Source organism: Mustela erminea, chromosome 3 (genome assembly GCF_009829155.1).
Source record: "Mustela erminea isolate mMusErm1 chromosome 3, mMusErm1.Pri, whole genome shotgun sequence".
NCBI classification, from domain to species: Eukaryota; Metazoa; Chordata; class Mammalia; order Carnivora; family Mustelidae; genus Mustela; species Mustela erminea.
This window is the reverse complement of record NC_045616.1, coordinates 46,552,667-46,577,634: the sequence shown is the minus strand read 5'-3', so window position 1 is coordinate 46,577,634 and position 24,968 is coordinate 46,552,667. Positions and strand designations below refer to the sequence as shown.

Below are 24,968 nucleotides of genomic sequence, written 5' to 3'. Positions count from 1 at the left end.
AATTGATTTCTATTGCATTCAAATGATTGCTGTCTCAAGAATTAATGAATATATTTTCCAAATGCTAATGCTTTAGTAAAACGAAAGTGCTCTTTAGCAATTTTGTGTGTTGGATGTTGCAAAAACGATTTCTGGAAGGAGGTTTTTGAAAATGACTTGGCATCTGATAATTTCATATGTTCATTTATCTGGTTCCCTACCTTCTAACCTCATTAAGGGAAATTATCTTAAGATTTGATTAAGTCCAATGGCTCAAAGAGTGGTGTGTGTGTGTGTGGTTTTTTTATTTGTTTGTTTTTTGTTCTTTTAGTAATATTTTCCAGGAAAGCTGATGGACAATCCAGACGGAAAGACACAGATCCCTTTTGTTTCTTTTTAACTTAGACCCCATATTAGTTTTCTCATACAGTGTAACAAATTACCATGAACATAAGGACTTGCACAACACACATTTGTTGTCTCGAGGTTTCTGTAGGTCAGGTTTGGCTTAACTGGGAGCTCTGATTAGAGCCTCAGATGGCTGCAGTCAAGGTGTGAGCTGGGCTGAGCTCTCATCTGGACTTTGTAATCTTTAGGTTGTTGGTAGAATCCAGTCCTTTACAGATCTAACTGAAGCTCTTGGCTCTTAGAGATCATTTCTCTCCATTGTTAGTTCACAATATGGCTGCTGGCATCTTCAGAATCAGCAAGAGGATCTCATTATCTTAGGGAGGACTCACCTGATTAGGCCAGACTCACCAAAGATCATAGTCCTTTGAGGAACTTAAAGTCAATTGACTGGGGACATTTACTAAATTTGTAAAAATCCCTTCACTTTTGCTATATAACAGAATATACCAGAATCACAGGAATGATAGCCCCTCATGCCCACAGATTCCACCATACTAACAGGGAGTGAATTAATAAAAGGACATAGATCATTAGGGGTCAATTTAATTCTGCTTACACCACATGCCTTAAATCCAATTTTCTTGGACTAGAACAGATCAAGAGGCACACAAATGTAAACATTAAATTAGAACAGACATTGGTTCAATGCATAATTTACTATATTCCAGTCCTCATCAAAGGCTCTCCAGCTAGAGGCCCAAAGCACAGATAAATTACAGAATTTTACCAACCTGAGGCCTCCCTTGGCATGGCCCAGATCACATTCCCCAGGGGCTTCCTCTATTACTCTTCCTACCAACTATGCTGAACTTTATGCTTTGTCTTCACAAAGTCATAAACCAGATCTTACCATCCACTCCCAAACGTGACACCTAATTGTACATCAAAGCATAGGAAGAGCCTCATAAATGTATCACAAATTTGAAACCTATGAAGTGAAATTACATGTGCTATTAAGCAATGGTAAATCTGAGATGTTCTTATTTTTGTGAATAAAATTTTAAGAACATAAGAATAAACATAAGAATTTCTTATGTTCTTGTGACAAATTAAAATGTTAACCTTGTTCAGTTTTTTTTCCATTACCAATACTCTACATCAATATATTTCAAGAGTAATAATTATCCACTTGAGTTGTGTTGTCTATCTATGCTACTGATTTTTTGGTACATATGATGGAGTCAAAAGAAAAACCTATCGACTTCCTCTATGACATCTATTATTCATAACAGCAAAGAACATTTTTGTTTCTCAAGGCTGTTGAATCAGAATCGTGACGTGAAATCAGTAAAAATAAATTTCAAATAATTTTAAATACTCTGAAGTATGAATTACTTACTCTAGCTTTATTTTTCTTGCCATCTTGAAAACTGATAATGATTTCTTTCCAGAATTACATTTTAATGATCTCTAAGTTCAATTCCAACATGATTAAGGAAATATGGTTACAGTATTTAAGGAGAAAATACAAGCTTTGTGCATTTAAAAGCCAGAAAAAAAAATATGAGAGATAGCCTCAGCATCACAAAAGCAACTGCCTTTTTCAATTTTTAGCAAGAACCCTGCTTTTCTCTCCCTGTGAGATAGAGTGGCCATTGGTTCTGGAATAAATAGAACAAAGACATACAATGAGGAGATTGTCAATAGCGTAAGTTAAATAAAAGAGAAATCCTTAGAAAACAAAAAACTGTAAAAAACTGTAAAGCTGAATATCAGAACCAATTAGAATATATAATACTGACTAAAAATAATAGTGAGAAAAGTCTTTGCAGCTCTCATTCAGAAATATTCACTAATTTGACCAATACTCCTTCAGTTAATATGATGCTAATAGTAATTTGTTGGTAGGGATGATGGAAATACAGATATATCCTGTTTTATTGCACTTTGCAGATATTGCATTTTTTTACAAATTGAAGGTTCTGGCAATCTTGCCTTGAGCAAGTCTATTGGAGCCATTTTTCCAACAGCACAGGCTCACTTCGTGTCTCTGTGTCGCATCTGGTAATTTTCACAATGTTTCAAATTTTCATTATTACTATAGTTACAGTTATGGTGATCGTGACCAGTGATCCTTAATTTTATTATTGTAATTGTCCTGGGGTACCACGAACTGTGTCTATCTAAGACAGCGAATGTAAGTCATAAGTGTTGTGTGTGTTCTGACTATTCCACAGACTGGCTGCTTCTCCATTTCTCTCCCTCTCCTCTGTCTCCCTATCCCCGAGACAACAATAATGAAATTAGGCCAGTTAATAGCCCTTCAATGGGTTCTAAGTGTTCAAGTAAAAGGAACAGTTTCACATCTTTCATTTTAAATCAAAAGCAAGAAACGATTAAGCTCTGTGAAGAAGGTACATTCAAAGGTGACACAGGCCAAAAGCAAGGCCTCTTGTGTCAAACAGCCAGCCAAGTTATACATGCAAAGTAAACGTTCTTGGAAGTTAAAAGTGCTACTCCAGCAAACGTAAGAATGATAAGAAAGTGGAATAGACCTACCGTTGATACTGAGAAAGTTTTAGTAGTCTGGATAGAAGATCAAGCCAGCTACAACAGGCCCTTAAGCCAAGGCCTAAAGCAGAGTAAGGCTATACCTCTCTCCAATTCTATCGAGGCTGAGAGGTGTGGAAGCTGAAGAAGAGCTGGAAGCTAGCAGAGATCAGTTCATGAAGTTTAAGGGAAGATGCTATCTCTATAACAAGTGCAAGGTGACGAGAGAAGTACTAATGCAGAAGCTATAGCAAGTTATCCCCAAGACCTAGCTAAGAAAATGCATTAAGGGGGCTACCCTCAGCAACAGATGTTCCACGGAGATGAAACAGCCTCATATTGAAAGAAAATGCCATCTAGGATTTTTATAGCTATTTTTATAGCTTCTTGAGAGAAGAAATCAATGTCTGTCTTCAAAGTTTCAAAGGATGGGGTACCTGGCTGGCTCAGTCAGAAGAGCATGTGACTTTTGATCTCCAAGTCATGAGTTTAAGCCCCATATTGGAGGTAGAGTTTACTTAAATAAACTTAAAAAAAAAAAAAGAGAGAGAGAAAGAAAAAAATCTCAAAGGACAGGCTGACTCTTTTATTAGGGGCAATGTGGCTGGTGACTTTAAGTCAAAATCAATGCTCATTTACCATTCGGGAAACCCTGGGGCTCTTAAGAAATATGCTAAATCTTTTGCCTCTGCTCTGTAAGTGGAACCAAAAAACCTAGATGACAGAATATATGCTTACATAATATATTTTACTGAATATTTTAAGCCCACTGTTTAGACCTGCTTCTCAGAAAAATATATTCCTTTCAAAATATTAATGCTCATTGACAATGCACCCAATCACCCAAGAGCTCTGACGGAGAGAGATGTACAATGAGATTCATGTTGTTTTCATGACTGCTAACACAATGTCCATTTTGCAACATGGGGATCACGGTGTAATTTCAACTTTTAAGCCTTATTATTTAAGAAATACATTTTGTAAAGCTATAGTTGCCCATACGTACTGATTCCTCTCATGGATCTGGGCAAAGTAAATTAAAAACCTTCTGGAAAGGATGCATCAGGCTAAATACCATTAAAAAATTTGTGATTTGCGGGAATGGGCTAAAAGCTCAACTTGAATAGGAGTTTGGAAGAAGTTGATTTCAATGCTCTAGGATGACTTTAAAGGCTCTTCAAGACTTCAGTGGAAGAAGTCACTGCAGATGTGATGGAAACAGCAAGGGAACTTGAATTAGAAGTGGAGCCTGAAGATGGGGCTGAATTGTTGCATTCTCATGATAAAACTAATAGATGAAGAGTTGTTTCTTAAGGATGAGCAAAGAAAGTGGTTTCTTGAGACAGAATATGCTCCTGGTGGAGATGCTGTGAAGACTGTTGAAATGACAACAAGAGAGACAGAATATGACAGAAAGTTAGTTGATGAAGCAGCTTCAGGATTTGAGAGGATTGACTCCAATTGTGAAAGAAGTTCTACGGTGAATAAAATGTTATCAAACAGCTACAGAGAAATTATTTGTGAAAGGAAGACCCAATCAACTAGGCAAACTTCACTGGTTGTCTTATTTTTATAAATTATCACAACCATCCCAAACCTCAGCAACCACCACCCCGATCAGTAGCAACCATCAACATGGAGGCAAGGGCCTGAACCAGCAAAAAGATTACAAGTAGCTGAAAGCTCAGATGACTAGCATTTTTTAGTAATTTTTTTTTTGAGAGAGAGAGAGAGAATATGAGGGGAGAGGGGCAGCATAGAGAGTCAGAGAGAGAATCTTAAGCAGGCTCCATGCCCAGCATGGAGCCCACTGTGAAGCTCAATCTCATGACCCTGAGATCATAACCTGAGCTGAAACCAAGAGCTGGAAACTGAAATGCCGAGCCACCCAGGCACCCCTAGCAATAAACTATTTTTGTTTTTTAAAATTTTTAAAAAAGATTTTATTTATTTATTTGACAGACAGAGATCACAAGTAGGCAGAGAGGTAGGCAGAGAGAGAGGAGGAAGCAGGTTCCCCACTGAGCAGAGAGCCCGATGTGGGACTCAATCCCAGGACCCTGAGATCATGACCTGAGCCGAAGGCAGAGACTTAACCCACTGAGCCACCCAGACATCCCCAATAAACTATTTTTAAATTAATGTGTGATCATTGTTGTCTGTTCAAACGTAATGCTATTGCACACTTCATGGACTGGAACATAGTGTAAACATAACTTTTATATGCAATGGGAAATGAAAAAGTCCCTTTGACTATCTTTACTGCGATATTCACTTTATTGCAGTGAAACCCAAACCCACAATATCTCAGAGTTACGCCTTGTAGATGATCAGAGGGCTTACTCTGCGTCTTCCTCTAAAACATTATATGTAGAATCCTATTAAACCTTTAGAACAAGCCTAGGAGGAAGACGCTCTTGTTACCACATTTTACATATGAGGCTTAGCTCTTCAGTGGCCCACTTTTGTCTTTCTGATGCCCACCGTACACTGTGGCAGAGGCCGCCACTGTCCGGCCATATCCCATCTGCACTCTGAGCTTTCCTAAACACCAAAGACTTTCTCCCTCCATTCCTTCCTCAAGCACCTGTGACTTTCTGCAGTCACAGGAGTGTGCTTCACGCATACTTGGCTCAGGCCACCTTGGAGAGCAGGCCTGAGCAGATGGCAAATGGGAACTGTTAAATGAATAGTCCATCTTCATGGTTACTCATCAGGACTTGCTGGGGACATTCTACACCATGTCTCAGAAGTCCCAGAGGTAACCTGATTTTTCACTATCCCTGTACTGACCTTCTTCCGTTTCCTGTGCTATTCTCACCCATCCCACTGCTTCATGGGGTTATCCCCCAGAGAAACCCAAATCCATGTCTCAGGCTCTGCTTCCACATAACCTAATCTAAAAAAAAACATGGTCTTTTCTTCTATGAAAGACTGCTAATAAGATATTATTTAAGATAACTGACTAAAGTTTGAGAACTTTTAAGCTTGAACATACTTTTTAGAAAAGCAATTTATTTTATTCTTACAATTTATACTCAAAAGTTTCTTTAATAAAGTAGAAAGCTTTGTTCATTGTTTTCTAAATTTAACTAGGAATTGTTCTCTGATAACTTTTTTTCAATAGGTACTATGTTCTCAAAACACTGGAACATTTAGAAAAGCTTAAATACACAATTTTGTAGTCAATGTCTCTTGGTACATTTGTTACAAAAAAAGTAATCCTTTAAAATTTAAGACCACTCCTCAGTCTGCCTTTGAAAGATGTTTGTGGGTGACACATTGATCATTCTTCAACTGTGAGGACCATTTCACTTTAGACCATAAAGCAGAGCAACTGCACATATTCATGATGGGCAAAATCCACGCTTAACACAAAGGGGAGACGAATAACAGACATAAGAAATGAGGAAATGCAGTAGAAGCTATAAAGATAGAGAATGTCCTCTTTTCCCCAGGGCCTCTTCCCTTTCATATGGTAGGGCTTGCTTGATAGACTTCGAGCCATGAGTTTACATTTCAAATGGTTGTGAAGATCTAGGAGTCTTTCCTGTTCTCAAGAGAGGATCTGTTCACTTCAGAAAGACACGCTCTTTTTCTCTCTTAAGCGGGGAGGAGGGCCCGCTGTGCCCCTGTGTTATAAAGCTCCCCGGTTGTGTAATTCTGGTTCCTCTCCACAGTACAGAGCCTCTGGAAATGCAGCAGACATTTGTTCTCATGGAATCTCTCTGAAGGCAGAGAGTGAAACGTGGGAAACAAATACTATAAGGAATAATGTCTGATCTTTAATCTAGAAACCTCGTGTTTGCTCTCAGAATAAAATATAGATGCTAAATCTTTGATACGGCCTGGAGGGAGGCTTTTTACTTGCAAAAAAAAAATTGTGAGATATTTCTGATACATATTCATAATTAAATGGAAATATTCTCTTTCCACTGTTCTTGGAGGACCCACACGTGGAGGGTGGAGACCAGCAGTGCAGATGGTGAGAGAATTCACCTGAGGCAGAACAAAGGGGTAGAAGTTTACCGAATAAACTGCAAGGGAGCAGTGGGCAGGGCAGCAGAGGACAGACTGCCTGCCAGGAGGCAGTGGTGGGAGGCTATAGTTAAGGGGGAAGCTGAGGAGGTATGGGGACGTAGGGAATTTTCTTTTTGTTTTGGTAACTGTGTCCATTGGTCAGCTAGGGCTTATGGCTATTTTGAGGCGGGTTTCCTAATGGGCCTGTGGTCACTGTAAGCCATTCTACTTTACTCAGGCTTCCATTGCTCAAGTTGGTTGCCTAAAAGCAGCCTCTACACCACAGAGAAAGTCTGCGTCACAGGAACATCAAAGTCAGCAGACAACAGCCTTTGTGGTTGCCTGACCTTGCTCTTTAAGAGTAGCTACAACTGACAAAATACTAGATTTTTCAAAGACATGACAGTTATAACTCGTGTACAGAGCTCTCTCCTGTCAAAGTTGAAGGGCCCTTTGAAGGGCCTCTTGTTCTGTGGTATTGTGTCATCTCGCCATCTAACATGAGTCCTGAGAGAAGTGAGATGGGCCTGAAGGCCTGAGAGAGACTGGAGGGCGAGTTTGGGACGCAGGGTGGCCTCAGGGGTTTCAGGAAGGGAAGCTCAGAATGGTTTCACGGATTTCTAAAGTATGTTTCAGACCCGAGAAACTGTGTGGTCTTTGTTTTGTATTTGAGGAATTCCATGTGGTTGTCTGCTGTCACTGAACAGTGATCCAAACCCCCAGCAAGAAACTCTAGGATGAGTGAATAACCCCCTCAATGATGTCTTTTGGCTGAAGTACGGTTTGCCCTGGGAGGTTGTTGTACACATGGTTTGTGACCACAGTTTCATTGACTTATGAGTCAAAATTACATATAGCGTTAAAAAAAAAAAAAAAAAAGCCCAAATTGGAGTCATTTCCCCCCATACCAACAAACCAAGACCAAGTTTCAACCTACTCCAGGAAGGTGACCTTTTACGAGTCAGTCTGAAACTTCCTGCTCAGCCCTTGTGTGGCCCTCCACAGGACAGAAACCATGGCGTTCCCTTTCCTTCCAAAAGAGGTCCTGGCTGAAATAATCTTTTTCTTTTTTTTTTTTGCTAATAAAAAAGATCTTTTTAATTATTCATTTATTTATTATTGAAAAAAAAATCTTTTTCTTCTTTTATTTTTTGCTTTTCTTTTTTTGCCTCACCCTCCTTCCTATTAAAATCTTCTATTTTATGCAACTCCTGAGAACAGCTCTCTATTTGCTAGATAGGATGGTGCCTGATTGATGAATTGTTGAATAAAGCCAATCGGATCTTCAAATTTACTTGGTTGATGTTGCTGTTTTTTGAATAATTTTTTTATTTTGTTATGTTAGTTTTTAATTAGTGGGTTGATTTTCCGTGTGACTGTGACTGTGATTGTGCACGTGTGTGTGTGTGTCCAGTGAGATTCTTAGGACATTTATATGAATGTTCTCAAACTTTAGCATGCATCAGAATTACCTAGTTTTCTTAAAACACACATGAATGGGCCCCACACCCAGAGCTTATGAATCAGTAGATGTCTGAGGTGGGGGTCCAAGGATTTGCAAGTTCCCAAGTGATATTAATGCTGCTCTTCTGGGACCAGACTCTGAGAATTACTGCTCTATATCCACACACCCCTGCATTTTTTTTTTTTTTTAGATTTTATTTATTTATTTGACAGACAGAGATCACAAGTAGGCAGAGAGGCAGGCAGAGAGAGAGGGGAGAAGCAGCCTCCCCGCCACCCCTGCGTTTTTAAAGAGCATTTCTAAAAATTAAGGATGGCTGTGCCCATTATAAGAACATGGAGTTAAATGAGTAAGTCTACTTAAAACATGAAAGGAGAAGAGAGAATCTGATTGCTAATTTCGCAAGAAAAAAGAAAGGTGTACTTTCCTTGCAGCGAGTGAACTCAGGAAATAGTTCTAATTCATTTCATTTTCTTATTTTTTTATTTTAAAGATTTTATTTATTTATTTGAGAGAGAGAGAGAGCGAGCGCACAGGAGTGAGCAGGGGGAGGAGCAGAGGGGAGAGAACGAGAACAGAGCCAATGTCGAGCTCGATCACTGGGCCGCAAGATCATAACCTGAGCTCAAACTAACACTGGGGCGCTCAGCTGACAGAGCCACCAGGTGCCCCAGAAATAGTTCTAATTTACAAAGACAGAACAAACAACTGAGCAAGATAACTTTATCTCAAGGGCAAAAGAGCTATTCCCTAAATAATGTTAACACACACACACACACACACACACACACATATATATATATATATATATATATTTATTTCTTTTTAAAAGGTACCTTCGCCTGCCTCCAGAGGAAAATCAACAAGATTATACCGTCAGTATCTCAAATTTAATTGAGCTCATATTTTGATTGGTTTTGAGATTAACAAATGCACATAAGTTTAGAATAAGGAGTCTCAAAACCTCCCTCCACATAAATGGAAGAAGAAAGTGCTCAAAGGGATGGCAGAGTTTTAGTTCAGAGTTTAGTTTTGGTCACTAAGACAAAGTAAAGAACAAAAAAAATATGCTAATGGCACAGCCTTAATTAAGAAAACTTTTTGTCTTTTAAGATTTTAAACCAAGAGTTTAAGATAGTATTACGTGGTAAATAAATATTAAGCAGTTATTAAGACAGCTAAATGTGTTCTCTTTGTCTATATCAGAGTGAGATATATAACATAACACTTAGTCCATGTAAATCAGATTGATTTTATAGTAAGAGGTCTAATTAACGGGAAAATTTGTATACTTGTCTTATGGGACAGGTAAATTATCACTAAAATTTAAGATTGTGGATATAAATATGTATGCAATTAAACTGAATTAGAGTAAGTAGCATCTTTATTTAAAAAGCAGGTTTTTCTTGTGTTTTTTATTAATTTTATTTTACCTCTCTGCAAATTTTTAAGGTCTACATTTTTCTAAAGATTTTATTTAGTTATTTGAGAGAGAGAGAGAGTGCAAAAGCAGGAGGAAGGGCAGAGGCAGAAGCAGACTCCCTGCTGAACGTGGAGCCCAACGTGGAACTCTGGGATCATGAGCAGATGCTTAACTGACGGAGCCACCCAGGCGCCCCAGGCATTCTATTTCCCTCCGTTTACTAGTTATTCTTGACAAGTTTAACATGCCTCCTTATATCAACAGTTCTGAAGATCATACCTGCTCCTCTGCTGACTAATACAGTCTGTAGAATATTTCTTTCTTCTTTTCACTTTTTAATTTAAATTAATTAACATATAGTGTATTGTTAGTTTCAGCAGCAGAGTTCAGTGATTCATCAGCCTTATGTAACCTCCAGTGCTCATTACATCTTGTTGTAGAATATTTCTTAAACCCTCCACTCCTGACTCATAGGTTGTTACCCAGTATTTTCATTTAGTCCTTTAAAAAAATCACACACCTTAACAAGTTTTACTTCATATAATGCTTATTTAATGTTACCTGTATGTTTACCAATTCCTTTGCTCACTGTTACTCATGTCTGAGATTCTTCTTCCTGAAGTCATTTTTCAGAAGCTCTTTGGGTGAAGCTTGGCAGTGGCAAATTCTCACAGATACAAATTTCAAAATAGCTTTATTCTGCCTTCAGTCTCAGAAGATTATTTTGCTAGGTAGATAACTCGAAGTGGACAATTATTTTCTAATTCCAGATTAATAGGTTCTTTCAGCCCTTTACAGAGTTTTTTAAATTTTATTTTTTTTAATATTTTATTTATTTATTTGACAGAGATCACAAGTAGGCAGAAAGGCAAAGAGAGAGAAAGGAGGAAGCAGGCTCCTTGCTGAGCGGAGAGCCTGATGCGGGGCTCAATCCCAGGACCCTGAGATCATGACCTGAGCCAAAGGCAGAGGCTTTAACCCACTAAGCCACCCAGGCATCCCCACAGAGATTTTTGATAACTATATTTTCTGAGTCCTTATTGTGAAACCTGCAGTTGAATTGTCATTTGTGTGTAGATCTTTTTTTTTTTCCCTTAAGCTGCTTTTAAAATATTTTTGCCTTTGTGTTCTGGAGTTTTACTATAATGTATCTGGATCTAGAGTTCTGTTATTTATCAAGCTTGCTAGAAGTCATATTTTGGACACTTACGGATTTATATCCTTCGTGGGAATTGAAAAATTATCCTCCATTAACTCAGTAACTATTTCTCCTCCTCTATTCCATGGAAATTCATAAATGAGATTTATTATTCTTTTCCCACATCTCTCAGTCCCAGTTGCAGAATTTCTATCTCCTTGTTTTCTTGTATTTCATTCTGGGTTATTTATTTATTGATGTATAATAAGCATACAGTGTTATATTAGTTTCAGGTGAAACACCATATTGATTCAATGAGTCTTTGCACAGTGGTCATCATAAATGTAGTCACCATCTGTCACCAAACGTTATTATAATATTAACAACATATTCCCTATGTGGTACTTTTTATCTCCAAGGCTTATTTATTTTATAACTGGAAGTTGGTACTTCTTAATCTCCTTTATCTATTTCTCCCATTTTCTAGCACACTTCCCCTCTGGAAACAACCAGTTTGTTCTCTGTATTTAAGTGTCTGTTTATTTCTTTGTTTTTTTAAGACTCCATGTATAAGTGAAATCACATGGTACTTGTCTTTCTCTGTCTGATTTAGCATAATATCCTCTCAGTCCATCCATGTTGTTGCAAATGGCAAGATTTCATTCTTTTTTTCATAACTGAGTAGTACTTCATTACACACACATGCACACACACACACACACACACTCACGCCATATGTTTATTTATTCACTTATTTACTTCCCTATCTTGGCTATTGTAAATAATTCTGCAATAAATATAGGGGTGCATATGTCTTTTTGAATTAGTGTTTTCGTTTTCTTCAAGTAAATACCCAATAGTGGAATTATTGCATCATATGGTAGTTCTATTTTTTTTTTCATTTTTTCGAGGAAATTTCATACTATTTTTCATAGTGGCTGCACCAATTTACATTCCCACCAACCGTGTGCAAGGGTTCCCTTTTTCGTACATCTTTGCTGACATTTATTTCTTATCTTTTTGATTGTAGCCATTCTGACCAGTCTAGGGTGATATCTCATTGTGATTTTGAAAGGAGAGCTGTTTTAAACTTTAGACAATGCTGCATACTATTCCATTTGGATTCTTCTTGAATAAAATTTTACAGTTCCAGTAAGTTTTTAGTATCACCCATAGTTGTATTATTTTATATACTTATGCTAAATTACAATGGAGACAGAGCAAAATACTTGATTTCCATAGAGTAGTGTTGTTGTTTTTTTAAGTAGACTTTGATTTTTAGAGACATTTTAGTTTCATAGCAAAGTTGACTCGTAAATACAGAGTTTATACTCTTTGCTCCCCACACATGCCTAGCTTCCCTCACCATCAACATCCTCCCCAACAATGGTTCACTTGTATCAGTGAATCTACACTGACCCATCATTTTCACTTATAGTCCATAGTTTTCATCAGGGTCACTGAGTAATTTTTGTTTACATATTTTGTCAACATGTAAATATATTTGAAATGTAAATAGCATTCCAATTATAAGGATAACATCAACACAGTAAAAAGAGTGTCTTATGCTTTACAAAATTATAGTCAATCTCTAAAATGTATCACCTATCATTTCATATATATGCATGTCCATTGAAGATACATACATATTGAGGAAATTTAAAGCTGTTTTTTACAGATACCAGATTAGTTGTTGCTAGAAATGTAAGGAGAAAATTACCACAGAAGATCATAATGGAGCTTTCTGAGGTGCTGGAAATGTTAAATATATATATATATATTTAACACTTATATGTTATACATATATATATACAACATATATATATTTTGTGCTAGTTATGACTAGTTAGTTAGACTGTATTTTTCGGTCAAACTCATTAAACTGTGTAAAGTTTGAACCCTATGTAAATGACACCTCAATAAATATAATTTGAAAAAAATACAATTATTTGTTAAAGAGATTTGTGTAATAGAGGACTGATAATCCAGAAAGAAAAATGGTCACTGAAGTATAGAGTCTGTTCTCAACACAAGGTAGTAAAACCTGACTGACTTTCTGGATAAATGGAAGGTTTTGCCTCACTCAAACTAAACACATCCTCTTAAAAGGGGTCTGCTTTTATTCTGCTTTTGAGTATTTTATGACCATGGTCAATTGTTGAAAAAAAAAAAAAAAGACCAAGAAAACAGAAAGAGTAGTAAGGGGTGGTCATATCTAGACAACTTAAGACAGCTGAACGATTTCTTGTTCTATCTTTGTTGTTACAGTTGCTACAAAGGGCTTTGACTTTGGTTAATAACACAGGCGAGGCTGTATCTACTTCTCAACTTTTCTGAGTACTTCTGTGCCTGACCAAAAATTCTTTTGATTTTGCTGTTCTCCAGAGTCATGTCCTAAATTCAGACTTATAAAACTGAAAAGCACTCTGGTGCTTCCTAAACAACTCCTAGGTAGCTCTAAAGGCTTGGAATTACATCGCCTTGAACCTCTTCCTGTGGCACTTATGAGCAAGGAGGAACAGTCTGATACACTTAAGCACAACTGGAATCTCTGCTTAACTTTCCCAATGCTTGCTCCTTCTTCTTGAGAATATGACCTCAAGGCTACTCTAGTTCTGTGTTAAACTGAAGAGACCGTATGTCAACTATGTTCCTAGGCAGCAAACGGTAAAAATGATCTCCTCGTTGGCGAATTTCATCTGGAATGGGAGGAGAAGAAACATGTGACAGGAAGCTCTATCTTTTGGCTTCCCTGTGTGCAATGACTCTTGGAACGAGGCATGTCGACAAATAGCTATGTTGAGGGAGCACCTGGTCGGCTCAGTCAATTAAGCATCTGCCTCAGTTGGGAAGTGATCTCAGGGTCCTGGGACTGAGCCCCTAGTTGGGCTCCCTGCTCAGTGGGTAGTCTGCTTGTCCTTTGCCCTCTGCCCACCACCCCCAACCCTGCCAAGGCTCATGCTCTCTCACTCTCTCTCAAATAAATAAAATCTTAAAAAAAAAAAAAAAGCTACATCTATGAAGTAGTTATAAGAGATACTGGCTCCTGTGAGAAATGAGGCATTTATACCAGAGTGGTTCTCACACCTGCTTAGTGTGATCCTGTCTTCTTCCATCTGCACCTTTTCACCTGCAGGGCCAAGGAAGACAGCTCCCAGATGGGCGTGGGGGGGATTGCCACGTGGACTGCAACAAGGGATAGCTGTGCCATCCTGCTGTTGAGTTGTGGTCCCTGTCCTGTATCTTTCTGAAGAGATATCAAGTATGGCCTTGGATAGTCTTGTGAGGCTGATGTTCGGTTAAACCTAAGGGTCATATTGGGTGTGGGATAGGGACTTAGCCAAGGCAAATTTTGTATAGATGATAAAGTATTATTCTTCGATATGCTATTACATGCCCTATTGGGATAAGGGAAGCATGTTCATAGTCATGCACTTGACACAAAGAATGTCAATAAATTTACCTCGAGGAAGATTTTATTTGTAGTTTTAAAATGCTTTTATCAACTGGATTTGATTTTGGTGCACACACTACTGTACTGCTTGTAAGGCTTTGGAGATTTGCCAATGTCTTCATTGTATGTAATACATTTTCCCCCTCAGGGTAATCCATCACCTAAATGATAGTTATCCCCAATTGCTTATGTCATCACTTCAAGCAGGGGATTCTACTGTCTTCTATACTGAGATGATTGGTTTCTATAATAAACTCATCACAAGCATTCAGTGTGTCATCAATAGGTGGCCTCTGTTCTCCCCTCATGCTTGTCTCAAGGTCCCTACTGTAAGCTTAAGACTAGACATCATGTCTTCTGCAAAAATTACACAGTAAGTTCCAGATCTTGACAGAGATGACCATTGACACTGCTCAGAATCAGCCCATGGGTACAGGTTCCTAAGTGTAAGCTGAAACTGCCACCATGAGTGAATACCTCATCAATGTGCCAGGGGACTTAAAAGTTGGGATTTCCAGAACTATTTTGCTCCAAAGACAGATGATTTTGTAAAAGCAGATTATCAGGTAGGTTACCTAGATCAGCAACAGAAGAAATAGGATCTTGGGGAAATGAACAGACACGGTTTTAAATATTGGTATTCTTTTTAGTGGCTTATTTTATATAAGGCCTTTTGTCGGCTCCACTCAACCCCACACTTAGAAGACTAAATTAGTGTTAATTAGAATAAATGCCTCTTTTTAAATAATCTTATTCAATGGGTCTATAACCTTGTAAGTTTTCGCGATACCAAACAGTTGTACCAAAAATGTAAACTCATACTTAATTAGGGTGTTTTGCCAATTTGACATTTCAAAATTTGTGGAAAGGATAATTTTGATTACTTCATATGATCCAATTTCAGGGACTATATAACTAAATTCCTGAGAATATTTTTCTCTATGGGCACAATACATCAAAATGCAGGAAGACATTAAATTTCCTTTATTCTAATATCAAGAAGGAACATAATTTATAAGAAGTCTAAATACGGAAAACTATGAATATGAGCTAATTAACCTCTGGTGAATTAAGGACAATGTCTAATAAATGGAACTCAAAGAACCATTTTTAAAATGACTTAAGCTTAAAATCATCTTTTGTTAACAGATGTTGAATTAAATTATGTTTATTTTAAATCAAATTCATCTATAGAAAATCAAATCAGATTTCCAAAAAACCCACCATTGGCAAAGTCTGTGCAGATTCTGAGAGAAATATGATGCATATTGATTGACCTTGTGGATAGACTCCTGAGAACAACATCAGATATTGTACACACTGCCTTTCCTGGGTCCTTTTACTTTTTGTGACATGCAGTTACTTGCAAAAAGACCAATAAGAATTGGTCCTTCTTCCTATCTAAATAGAATTAAGCAAAGAAAATCTGTAGGTGTAATAATATAAGAAATAGCACATTTAAAAGTGGATATTATTTAGTTACATGTGAGATGACTGTATTTCATGTACAGAAACATTATCTTCAGAGTCTTTTCCAGAGATGGGTGCAGTCGTGGCTGGGTGGCTTAGAGTTTCAGATTTTCATCTGGTAAAGAATGTCACTTCTTGGCCAACCATGGGAATTTTGAAGAAAGGAACAGCCTGTTGTATACAGCGTTGCAGACCACCTGGGGAAGAGCTACTAGACTCTTCGCTCTGGCTCAGAATAAATGGAGTGTTAACAACCAGTGTTAAAATCTTTCTAGGAAGGTGGTGAAGTCCTGGAGTCATTTACAAAATCTCAGGTAGAAGTTCACTGTCAGGGTTCAGTAATTGTACGGCTTTAGTTATATTAACATGTAGCAAGGGAATCTTTGCATGTCAATAAATGATGTTTTTTGCACCTATGAAAATAAGACAGGAAAAACAGGACAGAATACATGTGTTCTGCAGAAGCTAACTGATCTATATGTGTGTGTGTGTGTGTGTGTGTGTATACATGTGCATATATATGTATGTATATATGTACTTGTGTATGTATATATAAAGCTTTACTTCAGACCATAGACTATGTAAAATAACTGTTATTAAAACTCTGAGCTGCTGTGATTTTTAAAAAATTCCCCAACAGTAGGAAACTGATGAGAGGAATGACAATTAACAGGTATATATATGATTGTGTCTGTATTGGGTAAAACAAGCTATACCTGATTCCACCATTTGTAAGAAAGGCAAGAAAAAAATCAACTAAAAACATATTCAATTCGCCATCTTAGCACAAGAAGGTAACATGATAGACCTTTTCTTGATCAAAATAGCTCCTTAAGACTGTAAGTCTAAAGAAGGGGCTGCCAAAAAAGTATCTCAAAATCTGCTCAGAGATAAGCTTTCTTCTGATGATACAAATTGCATTCTGGGAAAAAAAAAAAGTGCTCACAGCACTTCATTTTCTGATCAACTTTAATGGACTAGAAATTTTTTCTAGGAAGCATCAGTATATATAGTGTGTCTCTAGAATGGGTACGCTTTTGAGAGTGAAATGAACCACTATTAAGAATTATGTCAGTTAACAGTTTAAAAAAAAAAAAAAAAAAAACACTGTCCCCAAGAAAACCAGAATGTATGGCCATTCTACCATAGAGGGAATTCCTAAGAGCCAAAACCAGAGAATCCTGAACACCAAAAGGTGGGTGACTGTGTTGGGATGGCGGCTGCCCTTATAGCCCAATCCTGTGAAGATGAGAGGAAATATATGTAAACACCAAATATTGTCCCTGAGGTATAATTCACACTCAGAGACTAACTCTCTTGAAAACTTCTCATAAATTACATCTAATGACAAAATTGCTGGCAGGTCCTCCAACTTGAAAAGGGCTTGTTTATACTTAGAATACAAAATATGTTTCAGTTTTGTAAAATTGAATTTATTTTGGAAAAAAAAATGCTTTCCAATCATTTCCTCAGAACTGGCTGTCTGTCAACTGCTGTTACTGATACAAGGTCTCGGTTAGGGAAGTTTCACTAAACTGCGAGGCAAGTGAAGCTTGCAGGGGAAAACCTTCTAGATCTTTCCCACCCCCAGGTTTCTAGAATTCTTACTCCAGCCTGGAAACATTGTTCTCAGAGCACTCGGAAGGTTTCCTTTGGCGGTGACACATCACACTCAAGAGTAGAGTGACTGGAATTCTCTAACTCTACTCAGCATAGGGACTTCTTTTTTTTTTTTTTTTTTTTTTTTAAATATTTTATTTATTTATTTGAGAGAGAGACAGTGAGAGAGAGCATGAAGCAAGGAGAAAGTCAGAGGGAGAAGCAGACTCCCTGTGGAGCTGGGAGCCCGATGCGGGACTCGATCCTGGGACTCCAGGATCATGACCTGAGATGAAAGCAGTCACTTAACCAACTGAGCCACCCAGGCGCCCTCAGCATAGGGACTTCTAACATGGTTATAGATAGAGTCACAAGAAACAATTCACATAGATCACTTTTTTTTCCCCCTGCCGACCATCTAATGTCTCATTCAAATGTTAAACACCATAGTTTACTTCTAAGACCTTCTTTAATTTTTTTTTAAAGATTTTACTTATTTACTTGACAGACAGAGATCACAAGTAGGCAGAGAAGCAGACAGAGAGGAGGAAGCAGGCTCCCTGCTGAGCAGAGAACCTGATACGGGGCTTGATCCCAAGACTCTGGGATCATGACCTGAGCTGAAGGCAGAGACTTTAACCCACTGAGCCACCCAGGCACCCCCAAAGACCTTCTTTAAATGACATAAAACATGGATCACTTCTTTGATTATTTAAATTTGTTCCTAATATTTGAAGAGAATCAGTTGTCCTCTGGAGTGGACAAGATACATCTAAGTCCTAACCCCGTGCCTGTGAATGTGACCTTATTTGGAAATAGGGTCTTTGTAAGTGTACTGCCAGTATGAATCTTGAGATGAGATCATCCTGGATTTAGGGTAAAAACACTAAATCTAACGACTGTCCTTATGAAAGAAAGGGGTAGAGACTGGAGGTGTGGAGAGACAGAGGGAAATGCCCTGTGAGGATGGAAACAGGGTCAGGGTGATGCTGCCACACCAGGAATGTCTGGGCTCAAGAGAAACTAGTGGAGTCCAGGAAGAACTTTTCCCAAGACCATCTGGAGGAAGTGTTGCCCTACCACATCCTTGATTGTTTGACTCCTGGTCTCCAGAGCTGTGAGATAATAAATTTCTGTTGTTTTAAGCCACCAAGTTTGCACTATTTTGTTAAAGCAACCCTAGGAAATTAATACATCTTCCACTGTACAAATTACAAGAAATCAAATTGTAAAAGGCAATTGCTATCACCGGACATAAGTACACAGATCGCTCTTACTTTTCTAACAATGCAAATAATCATGTCAGGGCATTACATTCAAATGTGATAGATTATAATATGGTCCCCCAAAACCTAATCCAATTAAAATATAAATGGTGTTTTTTCTAATAATAACCAGACATTGTGATTGTCACAGGGCTGCCAGATAAGATAAGGAACTCAGTTAAATTGAAATTTCAGATAAACAATATATAACATTTTAGTAAATTATGTCTTAAATAGTACATGAAATATATTTATTTATTTGACAATTTTTAATTATTTTTTATTAAATAAAGTTGAGTTGTAATATTGTGTAAGTTTGAGGAGTTGGGCATGTTACTCTGATAAATTTATAAACTCACATGTTGTCATTGTAGCAATACATTACATAGTTACAGTACAATATTATTATCTGTATTCATTGTACTGTGGATCAGCTGAGATGTAGTTATACTAAAAGTAATGTGTTGTTAATCCAAAATTTAAATTTAATGAGGCACCCTGTATTTTTATTTGCTAACTCTGGAACCTTATGATTGCAGCAGAGAGATTGTACATAACACTTCTAATCACATAGCTAATAAAATGTTGAGCTTGACTTTGAAATTATGTGCATCAGTCTCTTTAAGATCATGTGTTTCTAGTTCATACGGTTGCTTAAAGCAGACATGATAAACTTAGCAAGAGGCAGTAGCATTTCTAGAAGTCATCTTTGTTGTTCTATAAAAAAGGTTATAAAAATGGAAAAATAATGGCCAGTTTTGACTGCTAAGCTCAACTCCATGTCCATCATGTATGAGGGAAGATTCTGGAGATGAGAAGTTCAAACAACACTTCTAGCTATGGCAGTGAAGGTCAAGTGATTTCCCATCCTACTAATTCCATGCCAGGGTGATATGGAACAGAGTGGGGACAGGCATTTGGTTTTGCTGGGCAGTAGGTGAGGGCATCAATGTAATAAATGATAAAAGTACAATTTATGCTAGTTCCAAGAGTTATAAAAATATTTCTGCTGACAGTCACCTTTTTCCAAAAGCCACATGGCTCCCAGGTACTATGACTCTTTAATCTCAATAGTTCTTTTGTGCTCCCTCATTCACAATGCCACCAGACATTCCCCTAGGTGCCTCTGATATTTTCCTTTCCTTCTCCATTTCCCCACCCACAAACCCAGTTCAGTGCCTCAAAATTATTCCTTGTTCTACGTTTGTAACTTCTTTCTCCAACAGTGGAGAAACTGGCTCTCATCATCTACAATATATTTATGAATTGGTTCAGTCCCATTATACACATTAAGTAGTTTCACAACTGATAGTCATGCTCTAGAGTACATCATGTATAGAGGTTTTTTTTGTTGTTTTGTTTTGAGTTTTATGGTGTATAATTCAAATATTGTTTTACATGGTCACTTAGTTGTTTTATTCCTCATTCCGTTAAGGAATGGTTTTAGTTACCATCAATTTTGGGTTCCTCCGACATTCTAATTGGTATTTACTTAGTTATTTAGTTAGTTGGTTCTGAAATATTGCCATAATTAAAGGATTAGAACTATACAAGTTTTACTCAGAGAAAAATCTCTTCCTCCTTTTTACCCCATTCCCATCACTCATTCTTGACACCTGTTCTTACCTACATTATGTGTGTTATTAATGTCATTAGTTTCTGGATTTTACTTCCAATATTTCTTTTTGAATAAATGGATAGATATAACACTCCCTTCTTTCTTACATTCCATACTGTCAATAATCTTTTGTATTTTGCCTTGGCACTTAATAATATCCTGTGACTCTTTTCTCTTTTTTCTTTTTAAAGATTTATTTATTTATTTTGGAGGGTTGCTGAAGGACAGGGGGAGAGACCATCTCAAGCAGACTCCATGCTGAGCAAGGAGCTTTATGAGAGGCTCAGTCCCTCGACACTGAGATCATGACCTGAGACAGAATAAAGAGTTAGAGACTTAATTAACTGAGCCACCCAGGCACCCCCTATAACTCTTGTCATATCAATTCCTAGAGATTTTCCTTATTCTTTATTTTATAGCTGCATAACATTTCATCATGTGGATGTACCATATTTTATTTAACCACCTCTCCTATGGATAGGTATTTTATAATTGCAAACAATGTATTAAATAATTATATGCATATGTATTTAGCATTGTTGGGAGGGCATATCTAGGACTAAGATTTTGATCTCCTGATGGCTGATTTAATTATGTTTTAAATCAAATGATGCAACAGACTGTAATTAAGAATACTCTTCAAACTAAAAAAGGTAGTATACATATATACAACAGAATAATACTGTGTTAATATCATTATTTTCTTTCTCTAATCTAATTGTAACTGTTTTTGAGACAAGCAGTTCAATTCAATAAAAATTTGTCTTCGGCTACTTAACCAGATGGTTATTCTTGAAGAATAAATGTGTTAAAATTCGACATTCGACACTTTCATTCACTGGCTTTTATTCAAAAATTAAATCTATTAGTTGTAAAATTTCTAGTCTTAAAAAAACCCACTATTATACTAAATTATTTTCTCCATTTTATTCTTGTAGAGACAAGAGACAGAATTCTAAACTGTCGCCCTAATTTGGTTCCTTCTGCACCCGAAGTGTGGATGTCACATAGGGTGGGAGCAGAAAAACAAGACTGCATGAGGTCAGGAGCCCTTTTCAGGTTGTCTGACAACTGTTAGAGGCTCAGGAGCTGCCTCCTTTCCTTCCTAGAGGAGTTACACTCAAATTCATCTTCCTTTGGAATTGGAATTGTGGGCCCTTAGGGCCCTCAGGCCTTCCCATCCTGAATAGCGAATATTTTGAGCTGTGTACAGGCTGCTCCACAGTCCACCTCTGATCCACCCCTGGGGCTGCCTCCAATGTGGGTTCTAGGAATCCCTAACGTAGCCCAAGGCTAGTTCACCAGGAGACTGCCTTGAGATTTGGAGTCCAGAAACTAGAGAGTGTTTTCCTTGTCTCTTCTTCCATCATGGCCTACAAAGACCTACTGTGAGACTACTGCCAGTTCCAACCCACACTCAGAAAATCGCTGGTGGGAACCTCCAAAGTTTTGGCAAAATGTCTGCTCTGGATTCTGCAATTTCAGCAGATTTAAGCGGCAAATCTATACAGCAAGCATTTCAGGTCTGCCAAATGATTTACTTCTGATAGGGTTCCAAGTATGTGCCTCATCTACTAACCAATTATATCACTGGTAATAGATAAGGTGGAGTCTGATTTGTCAACAGTTTGGTAGGGACCATACTGTTTGGGTCATGACCAGTTCAGAGCTTTTGAATTTGTATCATAACCTCTTCCTCCATGGTCTCAGGAGACAAATAAAGCTTCAAACCTTATTGTTGAACCCAACCTTCTAAAAATTATAATGTTAAAGTTGATTTTTTCTTTGAACTTAAGCAACCATAAGGAAAGCAAAATTTGCCAAAAGCTTTCCAGGTGATGTTGTTCTAATGTTCTTACCTCCTCGATCTCGGGCAGCTAAACTTTGACCCCTTCTTAATGTAATGTCCAATTGGTACATTCCGGGATCAGCCAGGGGGACATCTGCATTACTGGTTCCAGCAGTATTTATTTTCTGAAAAACAAGAAATATTACAAAATATTAAATTTATTATCTCTTTCCTATTTCCTCCAGTGGGGGACCATATATAGTTTCTCTCAAACTGGAAGAATTAGTCAATAAAATGAATCATCTTGCATACTACCCAGTTCTCTGAAAGTTTTTAAATTCATGAAATTCTTTAGAGTCAAAATAAAAACACAGCACTTATAAGAATTCTTGTTTTAACTCAGATTCGAGATAACAAATATAATATGAAAAACATTCCCCATGGATAACCCCACATAATTCAACTAAGGAAGATACATAGGAATAGTGTCTGAAATAAAAATACGACCAGTGATGAATGGATGGAGAATAAAGGTATGCGAGAGCAGCTGATTTCCATACAAGTGAGCTGAAAATTAAAGTGATTTATTCAGGTAACTGTGTTGACTCATTTGTCTATGCAAAAGGGTCATACTGATGGATTACACACTACTATTTCAATCCCAGCATAAAATATGATGTAATTATACAGAAATAAATGTATCCAGCATTTCAACAGTATTTGTAAGAAATAAATACTCAGTGGGGCTAAATTTCTAGTGCTGCTTTCTGTAGAATTAGAGTGCACAAGCTATTTCTAGAACTAAAAATTTTTGCAAGGCTGCCCCTATAGAATATCTTTGTAACAATATACTATTAATTTACAAGCATTAAGTTAAATAAATACTTGCAAGGAGAATAACTATACTAAAACAACACAAAAGAAACAGTAAAAATTGTATAGGTCATATTTTATACTCGATGCCACTTTGAATACAACAGGAAAACTGACTTTTCTTTACACATTTGACATGATTTTACATTCCTATAATTTTTCTTCCAATTCAAAAAGCAATATTCTTGAGGCACCTGGGTGGCTCAGTGGGTTAAGTCTCTGCCTTCAGCTCAGGTCATGATCCCAGGGTCCTGGGATCCAGGCCGCATTGGGCTCTCTGCTCAGCAGGGAGCCTGCTTCCCCCCACCCCCCGCCTGCTGTTCTGCCTACTTGTGATCTCTTTCTCTCTGTCAAATAAATAAATAAAATCTTAAAAAAAAAAAAGAAATATTCTTTTGTTTTGGAATAATATGCATGGATAAAGTAAAAATATAGATGCCAGTCTGGCTCTTCTACAGTTCATATGAAATACAATTATAAAGCAAGGTTTTTTTCCCCCATGCTTCAAGACCAAGTAAGAAGCTTTCCTATAGGAGCAATTATCATTTAAAATAAGAAGCAGCACAACTTTGACGGATAACCCAAACTCCTCATTTCTCCTCTGGTAACAATAAAAAAGATTTCACTTCTCTTCATGGTACCCCTGTTCCTATGTATGAAAGCATGGTGCCCACAGGGCTCCGGCTAGAAATCAATGAGTTCTCCTTGACTTCCTCATTTCCCTCTCCACCACAGGTGAAAAGTTGCCATATCCCATCCACTCCATTTCCACCTCCATTCCATCTCCCGATTGTCTTCTTCTTTTAAGTCCTATTACCCCTCATTCGGATCTGGCCTTGAGACAAGAGAGGAATAAAGGTGAGATGATAGTCTTGCTCTCCCCTCAAACACTGGCTCGCCCCACCTTCTTGGCGTTACCAATTCTAACAATTTAGGGTATATCCTTCCATACTTTTGAAGGGCTTGTATAAACACTGATAGGTTTATTTTTCTTTCCATTTGCAGTTATTGTCTTTTAAAAATATAGTACTTGGGGTGCCTGGGTGGCTCAGTGGGTTAACCCTCTGCCTTAAGCTCAGGTCATGATCCTAGGGTCCTGGGATCGAGCCCCGCATGGGGCTCTTTGCTCAGCAGGGAGCCTGCTTCCCTGCTCTCTCTCTGCCTGCCTTTCTGCCTACTTATGATCTCTATCTGTCAAGTAAATAAAATCTTAAAAAAGAGAGAGTACTAATATTTTGCCTATGATGTCACAAGTTATTGAATTTAAAAATGTCACAGGCACTTTGTTAATCAATACATACAGACCTATCTAGTTTTTCGTTCAAGGTACCTCATTTTCCACATGTGAGGGTACCATAATTTCTTCAATTATTGCTCTGTGGATGAACATGTGAGCTGGTTTTGGTACTTGCCACTGTAAGGACTTCTTTTATTTCACTGACAGGATGAATTTTTCCAAAAAAATTTATATAGTTCACACTACTATTGTAAGTATACAAGACATGTATTTCCCCATCCTAGTTAACATTGGATGTTACTAATTTTCAAGCTTGGAGAACAAAAACCCTTTAATATACATTTCCAGAATTATGGTATGGTGTCTTATAACTAGTGTAAATGGCAAGAGTGACAACTGTTCACTGCACCACAGAGAAAATGCCAACCTGGGAAGATAGTGTTGGGTCCCCAATGTTGGGGACCCACCAAGCATCAAGAATCAAACCTACCATCAAACAGACTGGGCGGGGCTGCACCTTATGGAGAGGACGAACCCTCCCTGCCCTCACAGACTAACTTTTTATAGAACTTTTATAGAACAAAGGCCATGTGGTTGAGCCTGGCCATACACAGGAGGCCAATGAGATTGCAATACACAGAGAAAGTTGCACAATCATGCTGGGTCACACACAGGTGGCCAATTGAACTACAATTCACCCCATAGTAGACATTTGCACTAGGCTATCACCTTGGTGA

The 24,968-nt window shown here is 37.7% G+C and overlaps 1 protein-coding gene across 9 annotated transcripts in view; it reads right to left on the bottom strand.

Moving 5' to 3' along the window:
* The window catches only part of MCTP1 (multiple C2 and transmembrane domain containing 1), a 520,392-nt gene that overhangs the window by 266,372 nt on the left and 229,052 nt on the right, over positions 1–24,968 (bottom strand). For all 9 annotated transcript variants that reach the window (XM_032335735.1, XM_032335734.1, XM_032335733.1 and 6 more), the window contains exon 2: positions 22,192–22,306. In XM_032335735.1, the coding sequence (XP_032191626.1) occupies positions 22,192–22,306 (115 nt within the window). The remainder of the gene's footprint in view (positions 1–22,191; positions 22,307–24,968) is intronic.